The 21250-nt window shown below is 53.2% G+C and overlaps 8 protein-coding genes across 8 annotated transcripts; 4 read left to right on the top strand and 4 right to left on the bottom strand.

Annotated features, from left to right (window-relative positions):
- Window positions 1-12: 12 nt before the first annotated feature.
- Window positions 13-4720, bottom strand: PHYSODRAFT_248481 (hypothetical protein; the record flags this gene model as incomplete). The annotated part of the gene is made up of 10 exons (XM_009517135.1): window positions 13-282; window positions 348-494; window positions 564-692; window positions 954-1034; window positions 1102-1178; window positions 1240-1310; window positions 1378-1514; window positions 1551-1678; window positions 1765-4402; window positions 4547-4720. 10 exons carry the CDS (start codon window positions 4718-4720, stop codon window positions 13-15), a joined length of 3852 nt encoding a protein of 1283 aa, XP_009515430.1.
- Window positions 4721-5821: 1101 nt separating this feature from the next.
- On the top strand, window positions 5822-7738 carry PHYSODRAFT_467769 (hypothetical protein; the record flags this gene model as incomplete). The annotated part of the gene is made up of 3 exons (XM_009517136.1): window positions 5822-6805; window positions 6860-6958; window positions 7019-7738. The coding sequence occupies 3 exons, from the start codon at window positions 5822-5824 to the stop codon at window positions 7736-7738; spliced, it is 1803 nt and encodes a 600-aa protein (XP_009515431.1).
- Window positions 7739-7908: 170 nt separating this feature from the next.
- Window positions 7909-9981, top strand: PHYSODRAFT_309075 (hypothetical protein; the record flags this gene model as incomplete). Its single annotated transcript, XM_009517137.1, has 2 exons — window positions 7909-8309; window positions 8373-9981. The coding sequence occupies 2 exons, from the start codon at window positions 7909-7911 to the stop codon at window positions 9979-9981; spliced, it is 2010 nt and encodes a 669-aa protein (XP_009515432.1).
- Window positions 9982-10023: 42 nt separating this feature from the next.
- On the bottom strand, window positions 10024-12957 carry PHYSODRAFT_470654 (hypothetical protein; the record flags this gene model as incomplete). Its single annotated transcript, XM_009517138.1, has 7 exons — window positions 10024-10216; window positions 10276-10488; window positions 10563-10981; window positions 11058-11174; window positions 11246-11977; window positions 12058-12682; window positions 12776-12957. The coding sequence occupies 7 exons, from the start codon at window positions 12955-12957 to the stop codon at window positions 10024-10026; spliced, it is 2481 nt and encodes an 826-aa protein (XP_009515433.1).
- A 617-nt stretch (window positions 12958-13574) lies between these two features.
- PHYSODRAFT_309077 (hypothetical protein) lies at window positions 13575-16322 on the top strand (the record flags this gene model as incomplete). The annotated part of the gene is made up of 9 exons (XM_009517139.1): window positions 13575-13813; window positions 13886-14326; window positions 14401-15388; window positions 15450-15505; window positions 15587-15667; window positions 15731-15881; window positions 15945-16074; window positions 16146-16246; window positions 16290-16322. The coding sequence occupies 9 exons, from the start codon at window positions 13575-13577 to the stop codon at window positions 16320-16322; spliced, it is 2220 nt and encodes a 739-aa protein (XP_009515434.1).
- A 76-nt stretch (window positions 16323-16398) lies between these two features.
- PHYSODRAFT_309078 (hypothetical protein) lies at window positions 16399-17044 on the top strand (the record flags this gene model as incomplete). Its single annotated transcript, XM_009517140.1, has 4 exons — window positions 16399-16479; window positions 16550-16714; window positions 16778-16840; window positions 16916-17044. The coding sequence occupies 4 exons, from the start codon at window positions 16399-16401 to the stop codon at window positions 17042-17044; spliced, it is 438 nt and encodes a 145-aa protein (XP_009515435.1).
- A 12-nt stretch (window positions 17045-17056) lies between these two features.
- PHYSODRAFT_469968 (hypothetical protein) lies at window positions 17057-18534 on the bottom strand (the record flags this gene model as incomplete). Its single annotated transcript, XM_009517141.1, has 2 exons — window positions 17057-17698; window positions 17782-18534. 2 exons carry the CDS (start codon window positions 18532-18534, stop codon window positions 17057-17059), a joined length of 1395 nt encoding a protein of 464 aa, XP_009515436.1.
- A 161-nt stretch (window positions 18535-18695) lies between these two features.
- PHYSODRAFT_554422 (hypothetical protein) lies at window positions 18696-21126 on the bottom strand (the record flags this gene model as incomplete). Its single annotated transcript, XM_009517142.1, has 7 exons — window positions 21022-21126; window positions 20610-20917; window positions 20423-20533; window positions 19987-20359; window positions 19827-19901; window positions 19377-19769; window positions 18696-19298 (listed from the first exon to the last, which is right to left on the bottom strand). Exons 1-7 carry the CDS (start codon window positions 21112-21114, stop codon window positions 18696-18698), a joined length of 1956 nt encoding a protein of 651 aa, XP_009515437.1. The 5' UTR covers window positions 21115-21126.
- Between the last annotated feature and the right edge of the window lie 124 nt (window positions 21127-21250).

Genomic DNA, 21250 nt, shown 5'->3' on the forward strand with positions numbered 1-21250 from the left:
TACCAGGTACAACTACACCCACTCGTACAGAGCTATCACCGACGACCGCGAACGGTTTCGATGCACTACCTGCTGCTTCCGGATCCACTGACGGAAGCCGAAAGTCCCGTCACCGCCGATTGACTCACGAACTTCATTTTCGAGGTCAACATCGTCATCGATCAAAGTATACGAACCACGATCGCTCAATGGGATCGCGTCAGCTTCACGCGGCTCTAACTCCAATGACCGAGCATACCGACTCTCTTCAGAAGAGTACGGCAGGGAAACGTGCAGCAGTTTCTACATGGCATACAGGTACAAGTTAGCTATAAAGTTGAGAGCAGCCGTGATATACTGCAACTCACGTTAACATCTTCGTCGTGCTGAAGCGTGTAGGCAACAGACTGGCGGTGCAGGATTTCCATGGCCAGCTCGCCCATCCTTCGTAGACGATTCGCGTTCACCAGGCCCTCTTTGTCAAAAGCAGGCAACTCGTTGAGTCCGACAAAGCCCTAAAATAATATAATGGACAAGTCAGTCACTCGCCTCGCAATCGAATAGTTCACGCAGATAACACCTACCTGGAGGTACAGTCCGATGTATGGCATGCTCGGATTAGCGGTTTTGCGCATCAGTCTATTCATCTCTCGGCAACCCTTGTCTGAAAGTAGCTGCATCTCGTTCATCATTTTCTTCGCGTCCAGACTTAGCTGAAATTTACAATATAACACCTCACACGGGTCAGCAACAGCTTCAATGTCAAAGCAGACCAACACAAACCGTTAACTCACACAATCGATTGTCTTGCGAAGTCGCTGGACTGCTGTAGATTGCAATGCGTATAAAATGGAAGCGAGAGTGTCGTGGTTGTGCAATGAAATACAGTAATCGGCGACCTGAGCACATTTCACAATAAGGCAAAAATTAAACCTTGTGCCAGAAACTTTCATCGCCTTTGGCATTGTGAGTACCTTGAGATAAAACGAAATCACTTCGGCACGTTCTTCCGGGGTATTCTGAACCAGCACAGCATTGATCACAAATGCAGAGATCTACATGGTAACACAGTAGATTAGTTATCACTTCAGCAGCCTGAGTAGGGTTACTAAGGGAACGTACGTGCTGGAACCAGCGTTTAATGCTCGTAAACTCAACCGAGTGCTTTTTCTTCGATCCAGTTGGAATGAAGTCTCGGACTACAAAAAAATGCGCCATTAGTTTTTTTATTCACACGCATCAGCGTAATAAAGGACTTACCCGGAATCTTGCAGAACACTGCGTGCGTTAAGAGGGTGCACTGCTCCGCCCACCGTTCTGCGTCGACGAACCTGCCATCCGACAGACATGTAAATATGTCAGAGTCAGTGGGTCATATATACTTCGCGAGTAACTTACCGATGCAAATGAGCCGAAAAGGGTCCAGAGGATACGGGCTCGAAGCCTGACTCCATTCCGTAAACCTTGCTCATCATTCCTGGAATCGCTTGGTAGTTCACCGCGTAATTTCCAGCTCCTCGCAAGGAGAAATACTCCTTGTAAAGTGACATGTACTCTTCGACCAGAGGGACCAGTTTGTCCTTCGCGTCAATGTTAAGACTAATGAGGCTGTAGAAACGATCACGCAGATCGTCAGCTTCCTTGGTTTCCGATTGCCTGAAGAGCAGAACCACAATAAAGAGACGGATAAGTCCGTGGCCTAAACAAAACAAACAGCAACCATTAGTTTAGACCTTCACACCGATACCGTTAACGATATCATTCGATCCAAAAGCATGAACGTACTTTTAACACCGTTTCGGACGTGTGCGCTCAGGCGATCCACTACTTCGTTCAAGCTCGAAAAGCTATCGAGAAATAGCACGAAAGACACCACATCCACCAAGTCCACTTCCGTCCCTGCCACTAACTCGCGGATCAGATCATCAACCGAGCCCGGGCGTGCAGATCGAGACACATGGTCGTCCTTGTCCACCATTTTCCACGAACTGTTGGGCATTTGAGACCCCAGATAGCTTGCAGACTTGTCCACCTCAATACGGTGACTATAGTCGACTGAAGAACAACCGAAGATGTCAATTTCAACACCATTGGCTTCCCGATTCAGCGAGCCCAACTTGCGAAGTAGATCGACAACGTGAGAGTCTCTTGAAATACTGGCGAGATGAGAAGCCTGGCGGCCAAATAGATCTCTTTTGTCAAGGCGGCAGCCAGCACACGTCAAAATTTCGAGGCATAGGATGCGTACGTCGCTACTTCCGCCGGGTGAAGACGCAAGCAATAGTGCTGCCGGCGTTTGTCCGTACCGATTTTGAACGTTGGGGTTTGCTCCACCTTGCAAAAGTCGAAGAATGATATCAGTGTTGGCCTGAGTGGCGGCCAAATGTAGACTGGTGTTCCCATCCAACGTTGGGGCATTCGGATTCGCCCCCTTGGAGAGACACAGCTCGACCAATTCGGTATGCTCACTTTTCACCGCAAACTCCAGTGCTGAAAATCCGTTTGTCCACGCAACACAGTGAACATCTGCACCGAGTGCTAGGAGTGTTGCTGATCCTTCGAGAGATGCTCTGGAGCACATGAACATTAACGGGGTAAGCCCGTGTTTCTCCATCGCGTCGATATCAGCCCCGGCATCGATCAAGCTTTGAATAATCATGGCCATGTCGATTGACTGCTTCACAACGTGCAGTGGGCGCCGTCCCTTCTGGTTGCACAGATTAACGTCTGCTCCTCTTGAAATAAGGTAGTTCACCATGCTAAGCTGTCCGTTATGTACTGCTGCATGAAGTGGCGATCCTTTTCCAGACACAGGTGTGAACCCAAAAACCTGTTTTCCACGAGACTTCTCCCACGAGCATAGCGTATTGAGTTCAATCGTTGAGGATCGCATCCAGGCAGCAGAGTCCAAGTCACCACGTCGAGCTGCAATACACATCAGGTACTGATACATCTCCGAGTCTAGCGAGAGTAGTTGGTAGTAATAAAACTCCGTCATGAAAGTGAGTTGCTTTGGGAGCGCTGCGGTGCGCACTCGTTGAATAATCTTGTCGAAAGGCATACCAATGACGGGCTCGTGGTTGATCGCGATCAATGACAGACCAGGCACAATCGCAGCGCTCAGCGCTGCCTGAGACTGCTTTCGGATATTGTACACGATTGCTCCTCGCCCGTTACCATCCGTAGTGAATTGAATGCCGACATCATTGGTTGAGATGGATACAGAAACTCGAGATCCAGCCAGCGCCAACGAATCGAACTGGTAACTCTCGTCGCCGGCCTCGAAACACTCCACCCACTTGATGGCGTTGAGAAAGGCCGTAACCACATTCGCTTTGTTTTGCGATGCTGGATGATGCTGATAGCCGTACTTCAGCAGCGCTCGAAGAGTTGGTAGATCGCTCAGCGAAGACATCGTTACCACGTACCGGAAGATCGCCGTTAACATCTCGTCTGACACTTCGAAAAGTTCGCCATTGTATTGAGCGATCAGCTCCATGATCGCTTTTCCAGCTGATAGGATGACTTCAAACTTGTGCGTAGGTAGTGACACGCAATCCAGCATGTTAACAACGCTGATAGCCTGCTTCCAATTGCAAACTGAAAGGTCCTTCGAGATGCCGAAATCGGCCTGCGTTTTCTGCTTCAGTACCTTGAGATGCTGCTCGAGGTTGCTGCGCCTCGTTTTCACCTTGTCCGTTTCCAAGCTCGCATACGCCTCTGCATACAGCGGAATGAACACGCGGTCTTCCACATGCCGCCGAATCAGCCGCACCAGCTCGTTGCCCGGCAAGAGCTCGATCTCCGCGTCCTGATAAAACTCCAAATGGTGACGATCAATGATCGCGTCGTCCAGCTCCACTATGAAATTGTGAATGGCCGCGTACGAGTGGTCATGTGTGTTGGCCTTGAACTCCGCCAGCCTCTTGGCGATCTGCTTGTCCGTGATGAAGATCTTGTTCAAGTGCCTGGTGACCGCATTGGACCCGGCCTTCTCCTCAGTGGCCGTCAGGTCCATCTCATAGCACGGCGGTGCCACTCTGCGCACCGACCTCAGTGCAGCGACCCACAGCTCCGCCTCGAACTGGCTGCAGCAGTAGCACAGCAGCTTGTAGAAGCCCTTCTCGATCTGGAACACGTAGGCCTTGTCGGCCAGGCGGATGTCCACGTGCTGCACGGACACGACGCCATCGTTGAGCTGCATGCAGCCCTTGATCTTCTTGCGGCCCTTGTTCTTGTAGTAGGCGAAGGTGCCGTCCGAGAAGAGCACGAAAAAGCGCGTCTTCCAGCTCTTCCACATGTGGCCCTGCTTGGTGAGCCACCCCATCTTGACGAAGTTGCCCACCTGCACCTGCGTGGCGTAGAACGCGTCGTTCAGCAGCGGGTCGGAGCCGTGGCGCACCAGGCGGAAGGCCTTCTCGCGCTGCACGAGCGTCTGCGTCTGCGACTGCAGCGCGCTGGCGTCTGAGGACGAGCGCGAGGCGCGCGACTGCGCGCGCTCTCCGAACATGGAGGCCAGCAGGCTGCGGCGCTTGTCGCGATCGCGCTGCTCGGCGTGCTCCTCCACCTCCAGCTCCACGTGCTGCGCCTGCTGGCGCGCGTGGCTCTTGGCGCGGGTGCTGCGGCGCGAGAACCTGCTGGTTTTGGGCTTGGGCTTGGGCGCGGCCTCCTCCAGCAGCGGCGGGGGCGACGGCGGGTCCCACGGATCGAGGCGCGGTTTCTGCCGCCAGCCTGAAGCCATGGGGCCAGCGAGCGGAAAGGATGATACTGTGCTGCTGCCCGACTTGTCAACCTTCTGCTCTTCTTCTTGTCGTGGGCTATTTTTTAGCGCGTCAGCTGTTCGACGGGTGCAGCTTTGTTGAGCTCGCTATGCGAAATATTAATATTAGCATTCTTTCCGGGACGGAGACGGCGAGGGAATAGAGAAGGCAAGTGAGCAACGCACAAGATATTACGGACCGGCGATTGAATATCCAGCCGCCGCGCACCTACACTTTTTTTCCAACGTTGGGCTCCTCCAACTTCGACATGCGTGCCCAGCAGCTCACTTGCGGTTGGGATGACACAGCGATAGTGAGCCCGTTGGGCGGTGATGGCAAAACGCCCCTGAAACCGGCATTGGCGTGACCGACGAGAACGCCACGCGGCCGCGTTGCTAACGCCGTCGCGACGATGGAGACCAGGACACGAACTGGCGATGACAGAAGTCAAACCACGCCGCTGCACTATGTATGCCACGTAGAAGAGGGAGGAGGAAAGTTTTCGTGCTGGTTCCGGCTTCCTGGTGCTGGCGCCAGTATAGCTCTTCTGTAGTGAGTCAGCGAAACGTGTTCGATACTTCTTGGATTGCAGCAAAGTGTGTTGCGTACTCCTTGGTGAGCGAGACTACCGCACGCATCTTCTTAGGAGAAAGTCGAGTTGACGGCCAGCGCTTCACTACGGATGCTCCATCGCAATACTCTATTAAGCTCTCAATGGTGAGTCCTTCTCTCTGCCTTTCGCAGCTTCTCCTTGAAATTCGCGCATTTTCTCGTTGAGTTTTCGTCACCTTTAACGGACTTCCAGTTGGTGGAAGTGCTAGTACGCTTATACCAAACACACCTTCCGAAACAATAGACTGCAACCGCCGTAGACCAGCGAGCAAAACTTCAACAAATCCAAAAAGCATATGACACCGGTCTTCTCAAACATTTCTCACGCCAAACTCTTCGCCACAAACTGCGGTGGAAGACCCGCACCACGCGGGTGTCGGACCAAGTGCAACTTGGCGCGTATATTTGGTGTGCACCACACCCCGTTGAAACTTGCCTTTTTTGCACCTCACATTGCTGCTGGTCAAAAGATGTGGGCGGTCCGCGCGCGCCGCAGCTCCTTGGCGTCCGTCGGGCGGCGTCTGTCGTCGTCGCAGTCGATCCGCTCCGCCCCATGCGCCTTGCGGTCCGTTTTGTGGGCCCCCACGGAGAAGCAGGCGCCGTCGGACGCCGCGGTGCCCAGCCACCAGCTGCTGGTCCGCGCCGGGTTCGTGCGCAAGGGCGGCCACGGCCTCTTCGCGCTGCTGCCGCTCGGACGTCGCGTGGTGGCCAAGCTGGAGGCTCTGATCGACGACGAGATGCTTAAGATCGGCGGCAACCGCGTGGACCTGACGGTGCTGACGCCCAACGCGCTGTGGAAGCAGTCGGGCCGCTGGCAGAGTCGCGGACCTGAGCTCATGACGCTCGAGGACCGGCGCGAAGACCTGCTGGTGCTGGGACCGACGCACGAAGAGAGCATCACCAGCCTCGTGACTGCCCATTACAATACTGCGGGGGCGGCGGATAGTTCGCTGCGGTTGTACCAGATCGGCCGCAAGTTCCGCGACGAAATCCGTCCGCGGTTCGGTCTACTACGAGCGAGAGAGTTCGTGATGAAGGACATGTACTCATTTGATGCTACGTACGACGGGGCATTGCAGACGTATCAGGACGTCTCTGCTGCGTACAATGCCATCTTGGTGTCGAGACTCAAGTTGCCGGTGAAGCGCGTGGAGGCCGATTCTGGAAACATTGGCGGCAATTTGTCGCACGAGTTCCACGTGCTCGCGGACGTGGGCGAGGACGCGATTCTGTCGTGCTCGTCAGCTAAGTGTGACTATGCGGCAAATGTGGAGAAGGCTGAGGGTGTGTTGCCGTCTGATGCTTCGACGGAGCAAACTGACGAGGTTTCGGCTGAGCTGGGTGCTATTATTGCGCAGCTTGAGGAACAAGCTCGTACTGGAGATAAGCATGTGTGGAAGACTGTGATGGCGCTTCAGGAGGCTGCGGGAACGCAAGGGTTTTCGCTCAAGTTGGTCCATGAGCACGAGGGCTTGGATTTCGAGGCTGCAGAGAATGATAAGCAGGAGGACAACTCGCCGCCCCGAATGGCGCTGTGCTTCGCTCGCCACGACCGTGAAGTAAATGAACTGGCAGCCAAGCCATTCATCGGCGGTGACGAGGGTGACGTGATTACGAACAATACTAAGATCGCCGAGGTGCTTGCTAGTCGTGACCAGAATGCAGAGCTGCACTTGCTTCTGGACGATTCACTGAAGCATGGCACTCCAGTTGTGGCAGCACTTTGTTCCGCTGCGGAGATCCTGTCCAAGCAGCTGGAGCAGACTCACCTTGCTTGGGGACACTTCCGCTTGGCACAAGCTGGTGATCATTGCTCGCGTTGCAGCGGCGATGGGGCAGTGCTTGAGGACAAGCGGGGCATTGAGGTGGGCCATGTCTTCTACCTCGGCCAGAAGTACTCGAAGCCCTTTGGTGCCACGTACACGGACGCGAAGAACAACAAGCACCCGTTAGAGATGGGGTGCTTCGGTCTGGGTGTTAGCCGGCTGGTCGCTGCGGCCGTCGAGGCCTCGCACGACGACCACGGTATCGCGTGGCCCACGGAGATCGCTCCGTACAAGGTCCTCGTCATGTCCATCGGTGGCAAGAAGCAGGACGACCCTGTGTCCCAGGCCGCGTGGCTAATTGCCGGCCAACTCGCGTCGGGTGAAGTGGCGGGCCTGGTGCGAGACGACGTGCTGCTTGACGACCGCTGGCGCGAAAGCCCGGGCTCGAAGCTGGCCGAATCCGAGCTCATCGGATACCCGTACCGTGTCGTCGTCGGCAAACGCTTCACGAAGGAGGGCCTCGTTGAGGTTCAGAAGCGAGCTACCATGGAGAAGACGTTCCTGGCACCGGAAGAGCTGCCGGCCTTCTTCGTTGGACTTGTTCAGTCCGGCGCGTTCTAGCTGCAGCAACTGTAATAGACACTTACCGGAGTCCCAGTCTGTCCATGTTGAAGTCGTTTGTGGACATTTCATTGTGTATGTTGTCCACAAGGACACATTCACATTCACTTTAAGTGCGCATTATGTGTACCACATACCACACCACACTCCCCCACAAGCAGCAGTCCACGATGAGCTTTTCCGTGGAGCGGCTCGGGAACGGCGCCGCCTTCTGCCTGCGCGACGAGGCCACGGGCACAACCGTACTGCTCGGCTGCGGGGAGATCAAAGACACGTCCTTCTACTCACAGGACGACGCAAACGCGGAGGAGTTTGAGGCCGCAGCGACGCAGTACCGCCGCGAACTGAAAGACCTACTGAGGCGCGATGGGGGCACTGTAGACGCCATCTTGGTGCCGGACTACCGCCCTGGCGCCTGCTACATGTTGCCGTACATTGCGGAGAAGTGTAGCGTGTCGTGGACGGCCCCGGCGACTGCGGCGGCGCAAGAGCCGAGCCAGAAACAGCCTCCAGCGATCATTATGACACATGGTACTCGAGCCATCGCGCCGCATCTACTGGCTGAGTACTGGTAAGGTAACAAAAGATGGTTGATGAATAAGCAAGATCTGACTGTGGTTTTATTGTGCTGTAGGACTGGGTGTCACGGGAAGGTGAAAGACGGAGGTAGTGGACTGCCAGCCCCGTACGACGTTCAGGACATCCCCCCGGCGTTCAGGAGAGTCAAGGCGGTTGCATTGAAGGCCTGCGTGACTGTGAACGAGAACCTCAAAATCACGGCGTATCATTCGGGTCATGTAGCGGGAGGCTGTGCCTTCTATCTGGAGATTGGAGTGTCGACGGTGATGTTCGCCAATGACTTCAACCTCACAGGTGGACGAGTGCTGCTACCGGCGCAGATTCCGAGACTGGAGCCTAATGTGCTTATTACGAGCAGTTCTTTTGCAGTGACGGTGTCGGAGACGCAGAACGCTATGGAAAGGGAGCTCGTGAAGGTTATCCTGGAATGCATCAGCTCGAACGGCAAAGTGGTGATCCCTGTCTACCGGTTGGGCTACTTCCATGAGCTGATCACGATCCTGTTGGAGCATTGGCAACAAATTAAGGATGTGACGGGGAAGTCTGCTGGGTGCCCGATCTTTTTGTCGGATGCGGATATGGAGTACCCCAGTCGCTTCCTACCTGTGCTTTCGCGCACGTGCACGCCTGCAGTTCAGAGCCTTCTCCGTGAAAGGCCACCCAGCCCGACCGACTTGCAGGTATTCGATTGGAAGCGGCTGCAACAACCAGGTCCGTTCGTGCTGTTCACAGGACCAGCTAATATTTCTCAAGGGGGTTCGTTGCGTGCGATCAAGGCAGTTGCGAGCGACCCCAAGAACCTCATCGTGCTATCCGAGTATTGCACACCGGGCACCGTTAATTATTTGCTGTATGCGGATCCCGAACGCAAACGTGTCAGTAAGCGCTTGGGGGTTAACGTGGAGTGCGGAGTTCACTACCAGCCTTGTGGCGATGAAGTGGACACCAAGAGCATCGTTCAGCTCGTGTCACGTGTAGCGCCGCGCCAGGTCATTCTCGACTACTTGGTTCCAGACGACCTAGCATTTGTCAAATCGCATATGCAGAACCAGTTGAAGATAGACCCGACTGTCGGCTCGGATGTGTTAGTAAAGGGGATCAATCCTTCTGGACGAACACCCATCGAACCAGCTCATGATATCCCGCTTCGTATCCACAAGGCCATGTTCAACAACCCCTCCGATGTGCAGGGTATGCTGATTGCAGAACCCAAACGCAAGCTGATGTTGGTGTCAAGCGGTAATGGCGCGCGGCGTTTGAAGAAGAAGAAACACTCGTTGTTCTTCTCCTACTCCTGGAAGAAGCCATTTGAGCCGTCGCCTCGTGTGAAGAAGAAAAGCTCGCGCCCGGCCTCTGCGTTATCTTTTCTTCTGTCAGCGGCAGTTGAATCAGCCGACGAAGAAGAAGAGAGTGAGCAACAGCCTCAAGCCGATGTGGACCAACTTCAGAAAGCCTTGGAGGTCAGTCTGACCAAGTGGATCCGCCACCTTACGATCGAGAAGATTGATCGCTGGCTGAAGCTTCGAACGGTAGGAGTGTCAGTGTCCGCCGAGTGGGAAGTCCACATGGAATGGTCTTACGACGACGAAGCACTGGCTGGTCGGGTGCTCGGAATTGCAAAGCAGGTTGTTCACGCTGAATACAAGAAACAGCTAGCAAAGTAACTTTGCAAGATAAACGGTGAACTTCGTGATCTATTGGTTTGTCTACTCTTGAGCGCTACCTTGGTTTTCTTTTGCTCGATAGAACTGCACCAGTTGCGAGTATACTTGCCCAAATGATGTCGGAGGGTGGACGCGCTTCTGAATCCACTCAGGGAGGCGACTGCGAACAGCTGAGCTTGAGTATCGATGGTCAACTAGCAGGATGGTCGAGTAGTCCTTTTGGTGGCGAATTGACCTTCCTGTTCCGTGGAAACACATTAGTAGTTAAACAATCCGACGATTTCAACGCTAAACGTACCGATCGACTGGTTGACAGCTTTCATACAAAGACTCGCGTAAAACTGCCGACCAGATCCGGGGCTTCTCTTGTCCAGAAATGCCATTTTTTCGACTAGCTCTGCGTCTCGGGCATTTGGATAAGGCATGCCCACCATCACAACACACCGAGCCAACTCGTCGCTGAAGTTGATTCCTTCCGACATCTTACCGCCAACCACACTGAGCAACCTGCAATTAACACAAAACACCAAGCGTCAATAAAAAAAAGCAACTCCTTCCTAGCCATTTGCCATTGCACGTACATAGCGCCACTGCCATCGCGATTGTCTTGCGAACATGCTGCAGAATACTGCATTAGGACCTCGGCGAGCTCATCGGATTTTTTAGGCTCTCGGAATATGGCCTTCTTCGCTTGAATTTGCTCGTACTGTTTCGTAGTTTGCCATCGACGGACCGCATTGTCTTCAAAGCGATAAGAAGGGAAAAATACCACAACACCACCTGGCACGATGCGCGAAAGATTGAAAAGGATGCGACCAAGTTCGTCGAGCGCCTCCATATCCCCTCGTCTAGAATATGTGAATTCGAGATGCTTCTGAGACGGACCCGAGGCGAGACTGAAACCCAGCAAATTTTCAGGAGGAATTACGTGTCCACACGAGAACAGGTCTACACTTTCTCTCGGGACAGACGAGAAAAGTTGGTCGATTACTTGGGATACCTAACAAAACAGCCAACACGTTTTAGTAAAACAATAATATAAAACGCAGTGCCAAAACAGTCTGCGAGTTCCTCACCGGCTGCATTGTTCCGCCTGCAAGAATGACACTCCGTGATTTCTTCACAATTTCTTGGAAGTGAATCACAGGATTCAGCAAAATAAATCTGACCAGGCCTTCAACGCCCTTGCTTGCCTGATCACACAGCCAACAACAACAAATTATAATCGAGGATTTCTAAACTCGACTACGTAAGCGTGACGTACGTTATTTGGTTGAGTGAGGATTCGGCCATCACCCCCAGCAGCGGTCAAGGCCTTCAGCAACGCCTCAACCGTTCGCAAGGGTGATATATGGCGGCTTTCGAAACCTTCGTCAGAGTCATCGGTGGCATTTTGTGGTGGCGGGGCAGCAGAAGAACCGCTCGTACCCGTAGAGTCGACAAAGCCCACCAATTTCTTCGCCAGTCCACTCTCACTAAGGTACTCCAAAATCTTGAACATGTTGAAGTGATCAATCCGAGCACTGAACAAAAAGTCGTTGATGGTCATCATTTGCGCCCCCGTGGCACCGTCTTCGTCGTCGCCTACCGAAGCAGCTTTCCCTGCGGACTTGCTCAACTGGCGAAGAAACTTCGTCAAACTCTCCATAATCGACAAAAGTTGCTTGATATAGAACGCGTTCTTGCCTTTGAATCGCTTCTCATATCTCGTGAAGTATGACCACAAACTCCTCCGCGCGACAACTAGCTGCTTACTGGTAATCTCAACCTTGTAGGTGTTGTTGATCGCGTCAATAATGTTGTGCGCCTCATCAAAAATGACGATGTTGTTTTCCAGTCCGAGCCCAAGCGTTTCCCGAGCATCTTTGCTCAGCAGCAGGGAGTACGGAACCGTCACAATTTGAGCTAGTGGGATGCTCTCACGAGTGCCGTAGTACGAGCAGATCGACATGTCTTCACCTAGCGTGTGTAGATCCTCGATGTCTTGCACATGAGCCTACAAATACAAAGTACACCAATGTGCTAATCGTTAGAAATCAATACAAAAAAAACAGGTCAAATGAAGACACCTCATACGAGAGCGTAGTCTTTGTAGTGGCCCAGCAGCTCTTTCTCGTAAAATGGGCACTTGCCCACTTTCTTGCCATTCTTGGTCTTGCCGCTTTGCATCATGTCCAAGCACTTGTCGGTCATTCTCAAGTCGGAGGTCAACTTTGTGACATTCGGGTTCGTACACAAGTTCTTACGAGAACCTAGCGACACCACACGGATCCGTTCGGCAAACGCAGTCTTCCGGATTTCGCGGACGAATTGGGAAATCTGCGAGTGCGTCCGACTGCAGTAAATGATCTTCACTACGCCAAAATCCGGCTTCTCTTCTCCAAATCGACCTCTAGTCACTGCGCTCTCCTCGTCACTGTCAGTGCTCCCGCGACGCACTCGATCGCTGTCATACGCATCCACCAAGTGTTCGTCTGCGTCGTCTCCGTCCTGCTTCCTCTCTCTACTGCTGCTGGTACTGTTGCTCTGACGCCCTCGCTTGCGATCTGTGTAATTGTACGCTATCGCCATCTTCCGTTTCTTGGTGGTTGCTTCAGGCTCCAGTCGGAGCTTCTCGATGCCGGCCAGAGCCTCCTTCGCCATCTGCTGGCGGAACTTGACCTCCTGATCCGCCGTCTTCTGCTCGAAGTCGCTTAGCCAGCTCGGCTCTGCGCTCTTCTTCTTGGGCCGCTCTTGGTCTTCGGCCTTTGCATCGCTATTTGCAACGTTTTGCGAGGCCTGCAGAAGTCCGTACTCGTCCGTGTGCTTGGTGAGCCACGTCAGAGCCCCGCAGATGAGGCTGATGGACTTGCCCGTGCCCGTGGGGCTCTCGAAGATGCCGCAGTGGCCTCGCTCCAGCGTCTCCCAAATCTGGCGCATAAGGTCCAGCTGGATAGAGTACGGCTCGTACGGGAACGAGAAGAAGGCGCCGTCCATGGCGCCCACAGATGCACGCTCAAGTGGCTCGGCTTGCTCCATTCCAGCGGGCAATCTAATAGTGAATAAAACGGTTAGCGAGCATATGTACCCATATCGGTACAGTTACAGAGTAAATGTATCCACTACTACTTCAACACGAGGGGACGCCAAAGCCCGATACGATGGAGGACAGTGCGAGGCGCTATGCTGTGCACGCGCTGCCCCCGGGCGCTCCAACTCCACGGGACAAGGTTATGGAGGAGTACAGGGCACATATCAAGGTGCTCCCTTCAATGTGCTACAAGAGAACATCTTGCAGCTCATTGAGCCCTGACTGGTTGTGTGTGCCCCATGCTGAGCAGGAGAGCCGCGCCTACAAGAAGAAACAGCACAAGCAGGTGATCCTAGAGGACGTGCGCAAGCGACCTCCGCGTCTGCATCTAAGACAGGAGCCCATTCGGGCGCAGCACGCCCGCCCCCACCCCAACACCCAGTCGAGGAAGAAGGAGATCAAGGAGAGTCCGACCCGAATGATGCAAGGCGGGCACTACCTGAGGAAATTCCTTGCTGGTCAGTTTCGACTCGGTCAGGATGAACGACCAGAGGGCTGGGCGGCGGCCAAGATCAACAAGGCAATGCGGAGGTACTACAGGATGCACCTCCTTCTGGAAAAACGAGATAAACAGCACCTGGCTCTGCAGAGCAGATTGCTGTTTGACGAGTGCTGCCGGTGCAGACCGCTCCTTCCTGGACCGATAACAACAGAAAGCGGTGTTCTTCGACTCGCGGAGCCGAATCTCCCCAAAATTCTTCGGATCTTGCGAAACGAAGCCAACGATGGATTGGATCTGTTGCAGCCACACGGACTAGCACAGTATGATGCCGCTTGCAGCTTCTGCTTTGATGTTTTGTTGACATATTTTTTATTGTTATGTGATTTGAATAGATACACCGTCATGCACGTGGCAACTCAACGGGGGTACACAGACCTGGTCAAGGAACTGATCATGCATTGGAATGAGCATCCGATGAATTCCCCGTACCAAAAGTACAGCTTTATGCAGCTCAGTCATCTGCTGGAGTTGATTCTCGAAATGCGCAGAGCGAAGCGCTTGGTGAGCGAATCGGATGCTGAGATGAGAGCGCTCGTGGCGGATGTTGGGGTATCTTTCGCTCGGTTTTCCGATTCGCTTGATAAGTTGAACGAAGATGCTATTACGCTACAGGACCTGCTTCAAATTTGCGGACACCCGCTGGTCCTCTCGAAAGACGCTGCCGGTAATACCCCTCTGCATTATGCGGCGGAGGGTGGCCATCTCACACTATGCAAAATTCTGTTGGCAAACGGTGCCAATATCAACGCTCAAAACAAATCCGGAGAAACCCCGTACGTAGTTCTAACACTTTTATGACGTGCGATAATGTACTCATGCGCTCTGTTGAACTAACTACTGTGCACAGACTGCACTTTGCCATCGCTAGCCAGCGTCACGGAGTTTGTATTCACTTTGTGGAGCATCACGCGGACGTACGAATTTCACGCTATGTGTCGCTCACGACACTCACTGGTACTGCCCTGCGAGGGACATTCGTGGAATCCCCCGATGGCAAAGCGAAAGCCAAGCTATTGAACTTTCGATCTGGAGCCATGGTACAGCACAAGCGTCCACCTAATGGAAACAGCCATCTACCGCAATACAAAACTCTGGCTGGGGGTGCTGCAGCTGTGTCACCCGAAAGTGCACCAGGAAGGTCCAATGTCCGACACGATGCCGTCGGTGCCGCAAATGATAGCACATGCTCGACAATTGACGGTTTGCTCGCTTCTCCGTTCCTGTGCACTCGGGATCGTCGAGATATCGTGTTCTTTCGTTCGGCTCCCGGGTATTCGATTTTACCGCCAAATACGCTAGGAATACTTGTTGCCTCGGAACATGTTGCTCCTTCGGAAATGAACAAAGCGCGAGAACTGCACGAGAGAAGCAAGTTATTTCACCTCCTAATCCAGAATGTCCCCGAAGCGGCCGTTTTGGCCATGGATTCGTTCCGAAATCCACTATTCCGCTGCAGCATGCTCAAGCGCGTTCGCGAGCGCAACCAACGCTGGATAGTCAGCAATCAGCTCAAGACATTTGAAGAAAAAAGAGATGCACTGATTGTTCAAATGAAAGGCCAAGTAAAAGGCAGTCGTTCGCCTAGACGCAAGCGAAAACGAGGGCCAGTCATGCAAGCGCTAGACCGCTTGCGAAAGATTTTGAAGAAAGTTTGGAAGTTCCTGCGACGCGTGAGAAGCGTGCTGAGTGTGCAGCACGTGTTCACAGTGACTGAAAATGAGGCTGGACATATGGAGAAGATTGTTTGTGAGCCCAAGGGAATTCTGTACGAGTACGTGTATGACCATGCAGAGTTTCGCGGGCGTCATAGCCCCACACTTTGGATGATCGTGCAGGTACGCATGGAATAGATCAAACCTATATTTGCTGGTTTATCAATCTAACGTTGTGCAATAGACAGAATGCAAGGATCTCATTTTCCACCCGTGGTTCCGACAACTATTGGATCACAAGTACGTACTGTACATGTATGTGCACTCGGTGAAATATACCCTGTTCAACGAAATACTGATTTACCTCGTTTTTCCTACAAGATGGAATTCATTCACTCGGCAAACATTTCGCTCGGAATTCAAAGTATATGCTGTGTACTTTGTCGCAGTATTTGTTGCCACGTACGTATTCTCGATCGGAAGCTGCAAAAGAAGGTATTACGGAGAACTGACAACTGTCTTTAGATACTTGCGTGTTGGGGATACATTTGTAGGTATGCCCCTAGGCGGCTACCGGAACAACATATTCACTGAGGATGTAGGGTACATGGAATACATTCGTGATGCAGCGCGACTCGTATACTCGGTGATCAACGCGAACTATACAATTCAAGAGGTAGGTTTGCAGCTATGTCCCAGCGTACGTTGGCGCAGTTATTCACTCATTGAATCTTTACAGTATCAGGCATATCGCGAGTGTGGGAGCCTTCGAGTGTACCTTCGAGATGGCTGGAATTGGTTCGATCTAGTCCAGATTTCTTGTGTATGGTTGCTGCTGGTTGCTGAAGTCCTCGAACTGATCTTGCCAGGTATGCAAACGATGTTTTTATTCACCAAAGCTAACTACTTCGTAATAACGATGCACTACGTGTTCTAAAAGACTTTGATCAGGAGGACTTTAGACTTATCGTCTATCAGGAGTCGCTGTACAGCTTTAACGTTCGTCGAAGGTACAGTTTTCGCATCACGTTGATGGCGATCGTTGGGCCACAAATCTTCGTAAAGTGGATTCAGTTTGCGCGAGGCACGAGAGCACTTGGACCATTTGTTCGCATGATCGCAAAGGTTTGAAACGAAGTGAACGTTTGGTTTGAAACTTCAAAGGTAACATCGGCCGTCATTGTGCTTTGTAGATGTTCTCCGACATTCTGGTGTTCGTCATTGTATTCAGTGTGTTCTTGGGAGGATTCGCTTTTGCTTTCTTTATTCTTCAGGTAACTATCGCGAATGCCATCTTGCCGGTCGAAACATTTGATTCTAAGCGTTCTTGTGTCTGTTTTCTAGCTTGAAGGATGCAAAAGCTACTTTTCCGCCCTCACTACGACCTTCAATATCAGTTTAGGGTCATGGGATTGGGACAGCATATATGAGGGTGGACTGCTGGCTATACTGCTCTTCCTCTCTTTCGTGGTCATCGGCACGATCATGCTCCTGAATCTTTTAATTGCTGTACGTCTTGCATTTTACCGTTACCCATGTGTAGCTCCTCTAACTCCACTTCTCTTCCTGTAGATGATGGGAAATACGTACGACAAGATCTGGGGAGATCGCTTGCTCTTCTTTGAACTCGAACGGGTAAGGAAAATGTGACTCTATTTCTTGTGGCTCTATTGAGCGAGGCTCAGAGTTGCTAATGCGTGCTGATCGTAGGCCAAAGCTACCCTCTCCATTCAAATGTCACTCGACGACGAAGTTTACGACGAAAAGCATTGGTGCCCGCGGCTGTACGTACTTGAAGGAGACACCCCCATCGAAGGCATCCAATTCCACCGCCTGTGACCCCACAAGGGTTTAGTACACGCAGTCAGCAACGTCAAGAAAACCCACAAGAATTTGACGTATGCCTGAGACCACGGGTGCACCAGCATGAAGAACCTTGCCGCTGTGTACTGCAGCATCCCCCTGCGTAATATGCACGGTATGCTTCGTGGCATCGAAGTAGGTGCCACCTCCGGTAAAGTCATCAGCCGAGTTAAGCAGCAGATTAAATGACAACACGGATCCATCACGGTGAAGTGCGAGTTCAGAGCGTTCACCCTTCCGCGCCTCGTACTTGACGAAAAAGAGGTCTCGGAAGAGCAGTCGCTTGGACTTCGGCAGTTTGTAGCGTTTCGCGATTTGCGGGAACAGCCTATCGGCCAAGGTTGCTCGCACCCACGAGTTAAGCCCGGCAACGTGGTGGCAGGGCATGTCGGTGGTCTGGTAGGACGCATGTCGCTCCTTGCACCAACCCTGTTCAGCAGCCAAGCGATTCACCTCGTCTCGAACAAGAGTGGTCTCTTCAAGCGTCCAGATATTTGAAAACACCAACGGCTCTAGCATGGATTCTTGGGGCTCCAAATGTGATAAGTATCGCTCTCTGGCCATCTCTTCGCGCGTGGCTCGCAGCTCATCCACGTCTGAAGTACTTAGCGGCACCTCACCAGTGATATCCTGTTTTAACCAACATGAGCAGCATAAGCCATGTCCATTAGATCGCACGTCAATGACAGCAGCACTCGTGTAGCCTTTCGTACCTCCAAAAACGCCGCGACCTCGTTGTGACCGTGGATAGCGGCGACACGAGCAGGTGAGTTTCCGTCCCAATCACGCAGCGTCTTGGGGTCCAACAGCATCGGTGGTTTAAGGAGCAACTTCACGATCTCCAGCTCACCCTTCTTCGCTGCAAGATGAAGCAGCGAGCAGCCTCCGCTGGCAATGTTTTTGCCCATGTTCTGGGCAGTGTTCACCGGCAAGGTCACGTCTTGCGTCACCACGCAACCAACAAGGTGCGCCGTCTTCTCTTCCCTCAGATCCTTGCACACTGCTCTCAAGAAATCGTCCATCCGTGCCTCCGTGGCATAGTGCAAAGCCGAAAACCCCAGCGAGTCGGCCGAATTGTCCAGCACTTGGCGCGTCAGATCAAACTCCGGGTAGCGCGCGTGGAACTGGATGAAGCCCTCCCAGATCAGCAGCGCCAACTCCTCGTCATAGATGGAGGTGGCAAACATCAGCGCGGGTTTGCCCAGCACCGTGAGCTCCATGTCGCCGCGCACCGCCAAGCGGGTGTCGTCGTCATCGCTGGATTTCAAGTCGTCCAGCACCTCCTCGAGACTGCAGGAAGCCGGCGTGCTCTGCCAGTGCAGAAGCTGCAGCAACACGGCGCAGCGGCTGGAATCTTGCGCCGAGAACCCTTCGAAGAGGCGGGTCAGCGCGTCGCTCGCATCTTGGAATTGCGTGAGCTGATGCAGCAGCTGCCGCGCGTCGGCTGTCGCGGTGAGCGGCGCCATCTTCGCTCGTGTCGCCAAAATGGGGACAAACGGCCAATGGTCGATCGGCTACCATGTTTATGTGGCCGCGATGTAGTGAGGGAAGCAGCGTGCTCGTTGATATGTTGTTTGTTATCTATCTGGGGGCTTGCTGTTCGAAGCTATTACTTATTGGTGGGGTGCTACATGCGGTCGTCGTCGTCGTGATCGGGCTCGTTGATCTTGTCGATGGCTACCTTGATCTGATTGTTGTCCTTGGGGTGGAAGTGCAGCGCCAACGTGAAACACTTCATCGCTTCCTCGATGCGGCCCAGCTTTTTGGCTACTTTGCCCATCATGAAGTGCACGGAGGACTCGCGAGGCGCAAAGTTCTTCACGGCATGGAGCTCTTCCAGCGCCTCCTCAAACCGCTGCTGGGTGATCAAGACGTTGGCGCGCTGGAACCGGGCTTGAGGGTTCAGCGGTTGCAGCTCGGCAGCGATGGCCAGTGTATCCAGCGCTTCGTCGTATCGGTGAGTAGCATGCAGAACCATACCGAGGAAGCAGTGCAACAGCGAGCTTCGAGGATTGATCTCCAGCGCGCGTCTGAAATGGTACTCAGCAAACTCGAACTTCTCTTGTCGGTAGTAGATCGTGCCGAGGCCGTACCAGGCGTTGTAATGCCGTGAATCAGCGCGAATTGCGTGCCGATAGCAATTCACCGCTTTCTCGAAATCCTCATTCGCCACGTACTCGTGACCTGACAACGTGTAGGCGTAAGTAAACGATGGGTCCAATTGAATCGCCTGGTCGACCGAACAACAAAACGCGTCAGTGTCGTCAATGAGTTACCACACCACCAATACTGCTCATAGGGAACGCACCCGCTGAAAGAAGGCCAGCGCTGTATCGTGCTCTTTCTGGAGGCTGAAACAGTTACCCGCCACGCACCAGGCTTCACACGATAATTTGTCAAAGTCTGTGGCTTGTTGGGCCAAGTACGACAACTCCACCTCCTTTTTGAGATGCCACAGAGTCGTCGAGTACAGATCGAGACCTTCCATCCGATGAAGCTCCGCTCTGTGCAAGGCGCAAAACACCTCATGCGCCCGAACGTAGTCAGCCATCTCGAAATATGCACGGCCTATCTGCTGCTGTGCCCAACCGGACGCGTGCTGAGAAGGAGGAAGCCGCTCCAGCATTTCCAGGGCTTCTCGGCACATGTACACACTTAACTTCTGATAAATAGAGCCAAACGAGCTAAGCAGACGCAAAAGCTCGTGCCGGCCACGCGCCTGGTGTGATGGCACTCTGTTACGGGAGGAACCAACAACCGGTGTCTTGTCCTGATAAAAAAGTCGGGTAGGCAAGGGAGACGTCGGAGAGCCCAACGATAATTTCGATGGATTCTACGCAAAACAAAGCAAAAGGAGGAGAGGGTTTCAAGTTAGTGGCTCAGTATACGTTCCAATCGTCAGTAGCAAATGTCCTTACCAGCGGTGAATCATCGAACCCAGCAGCGGAGAATGATAACCTTGGATGAGCTCGAAACTTTTCGTCGCTGTCAGCGAGAGGCCTCCGGTGGGTTTTCCTCTGTCGTGCAGGGGCTCCAATATCCTCGGTTACCCGTGGCTTCTTCACAACGGTTGCTGTGTGGACGTTGGTGCCATCGTTACCGCTCACGTTTGGCGTTTTAAACGACAACGGTCGAGACGCGCTGGATACCGGGTTTATTACGCTCTTGGGCGTAGCGAGTCCAATATGCGGTGGGGGTTCTGGGGTCGCAAATTTCCGGTCTGTGGATCGATCTTCCGCATTGTTGTCGTCGCGATAATACTCCTCCTCCTCACCAAAGCGCAGCTCGCCTCTATGGCTTTTCCCGCTCATTTCCGGTCTCGAATCGGGTTCACCACTCGCTTCAACTGTCGACCCGACGCTGTTGAAATAGTTCTCTGCGCCGAAAAACCTCGACGCTTCGAGGTTTGCTCCCAGCTCGCACAATTGCTCGTACGCCGACCACATGAACGGGTCTGTCTCCAAGCTGGCCAAGCCATACATTCAACAGCATTGGTCAATGCAAGTTATCAACTCACGCGCTACCGACAGGAAGTCCCCACCTCTTAACAAAGCAGGCAACGGCCTGCTGCCTCCTGTTCCCGCGTCTGCAGACGCGCCCTAACAAATACAACCCAGCCGCTCCAGCCGGCACGTTCTCCATTGCGTCAACATCATCGATGTGGCAGTTCTCGCCCCCGAGCAGCGCGTTCTCCGCCTCGACCAGCTTTCCCTGCTCGAAGCAGCAGCAGGCCAGCAGGTAGCGGTTCTCAAGCCTGGTGCAGCCGCTCAGGACTGCCGAAGCTCGAGCCGCCTGCCCATTGCGGTAGTAGCACGTGGCCAGCAGCAGCGTGTTCTCCTCGCTCGGGTGCTGTCGAAAACGGCAGAAATGTGTCAAAAAGGCAATGATACGATCCTGTAACCAGCTGTAGCGCGGATTCCTCTGCGCCAAAAGCACTGGGAATCGAGGCTTACATGCGCAACAAGCCGCTCTGCTAGAAACCGCGCGTTCTCGTACACGTAGGCGTCCAGGTAGAGCTGTACTTGGGTCGCCAGCGCCTCCTCCATCGCCGACACTCCTGTATGGGGCGTCGGGCGGTTTTGGCAAAAACGCGGAATCCCGTTAAGTACGAAATCTCCCATCAGGGTTTTTTGGCGCAGTATCGAAAGCTAGAAGCCAAAGTCAAGCCAAGCAAGAGCAGAA

This window comes from Phytophthora sojae, assembly GCF_000149755.1.
Source record: "Phytophthora sojae unplaced genomic scaffold PHYSOscaffold_1, whole genome shotgun sequence".
In the NCBI taxonomy this organism is placed as follows: domain Eukaryota; phylum Oomycota; class Peronosporomycetes; order Peronosporales; family Peronosporaceae; genus Phytophthora; species Phytophthora sojae.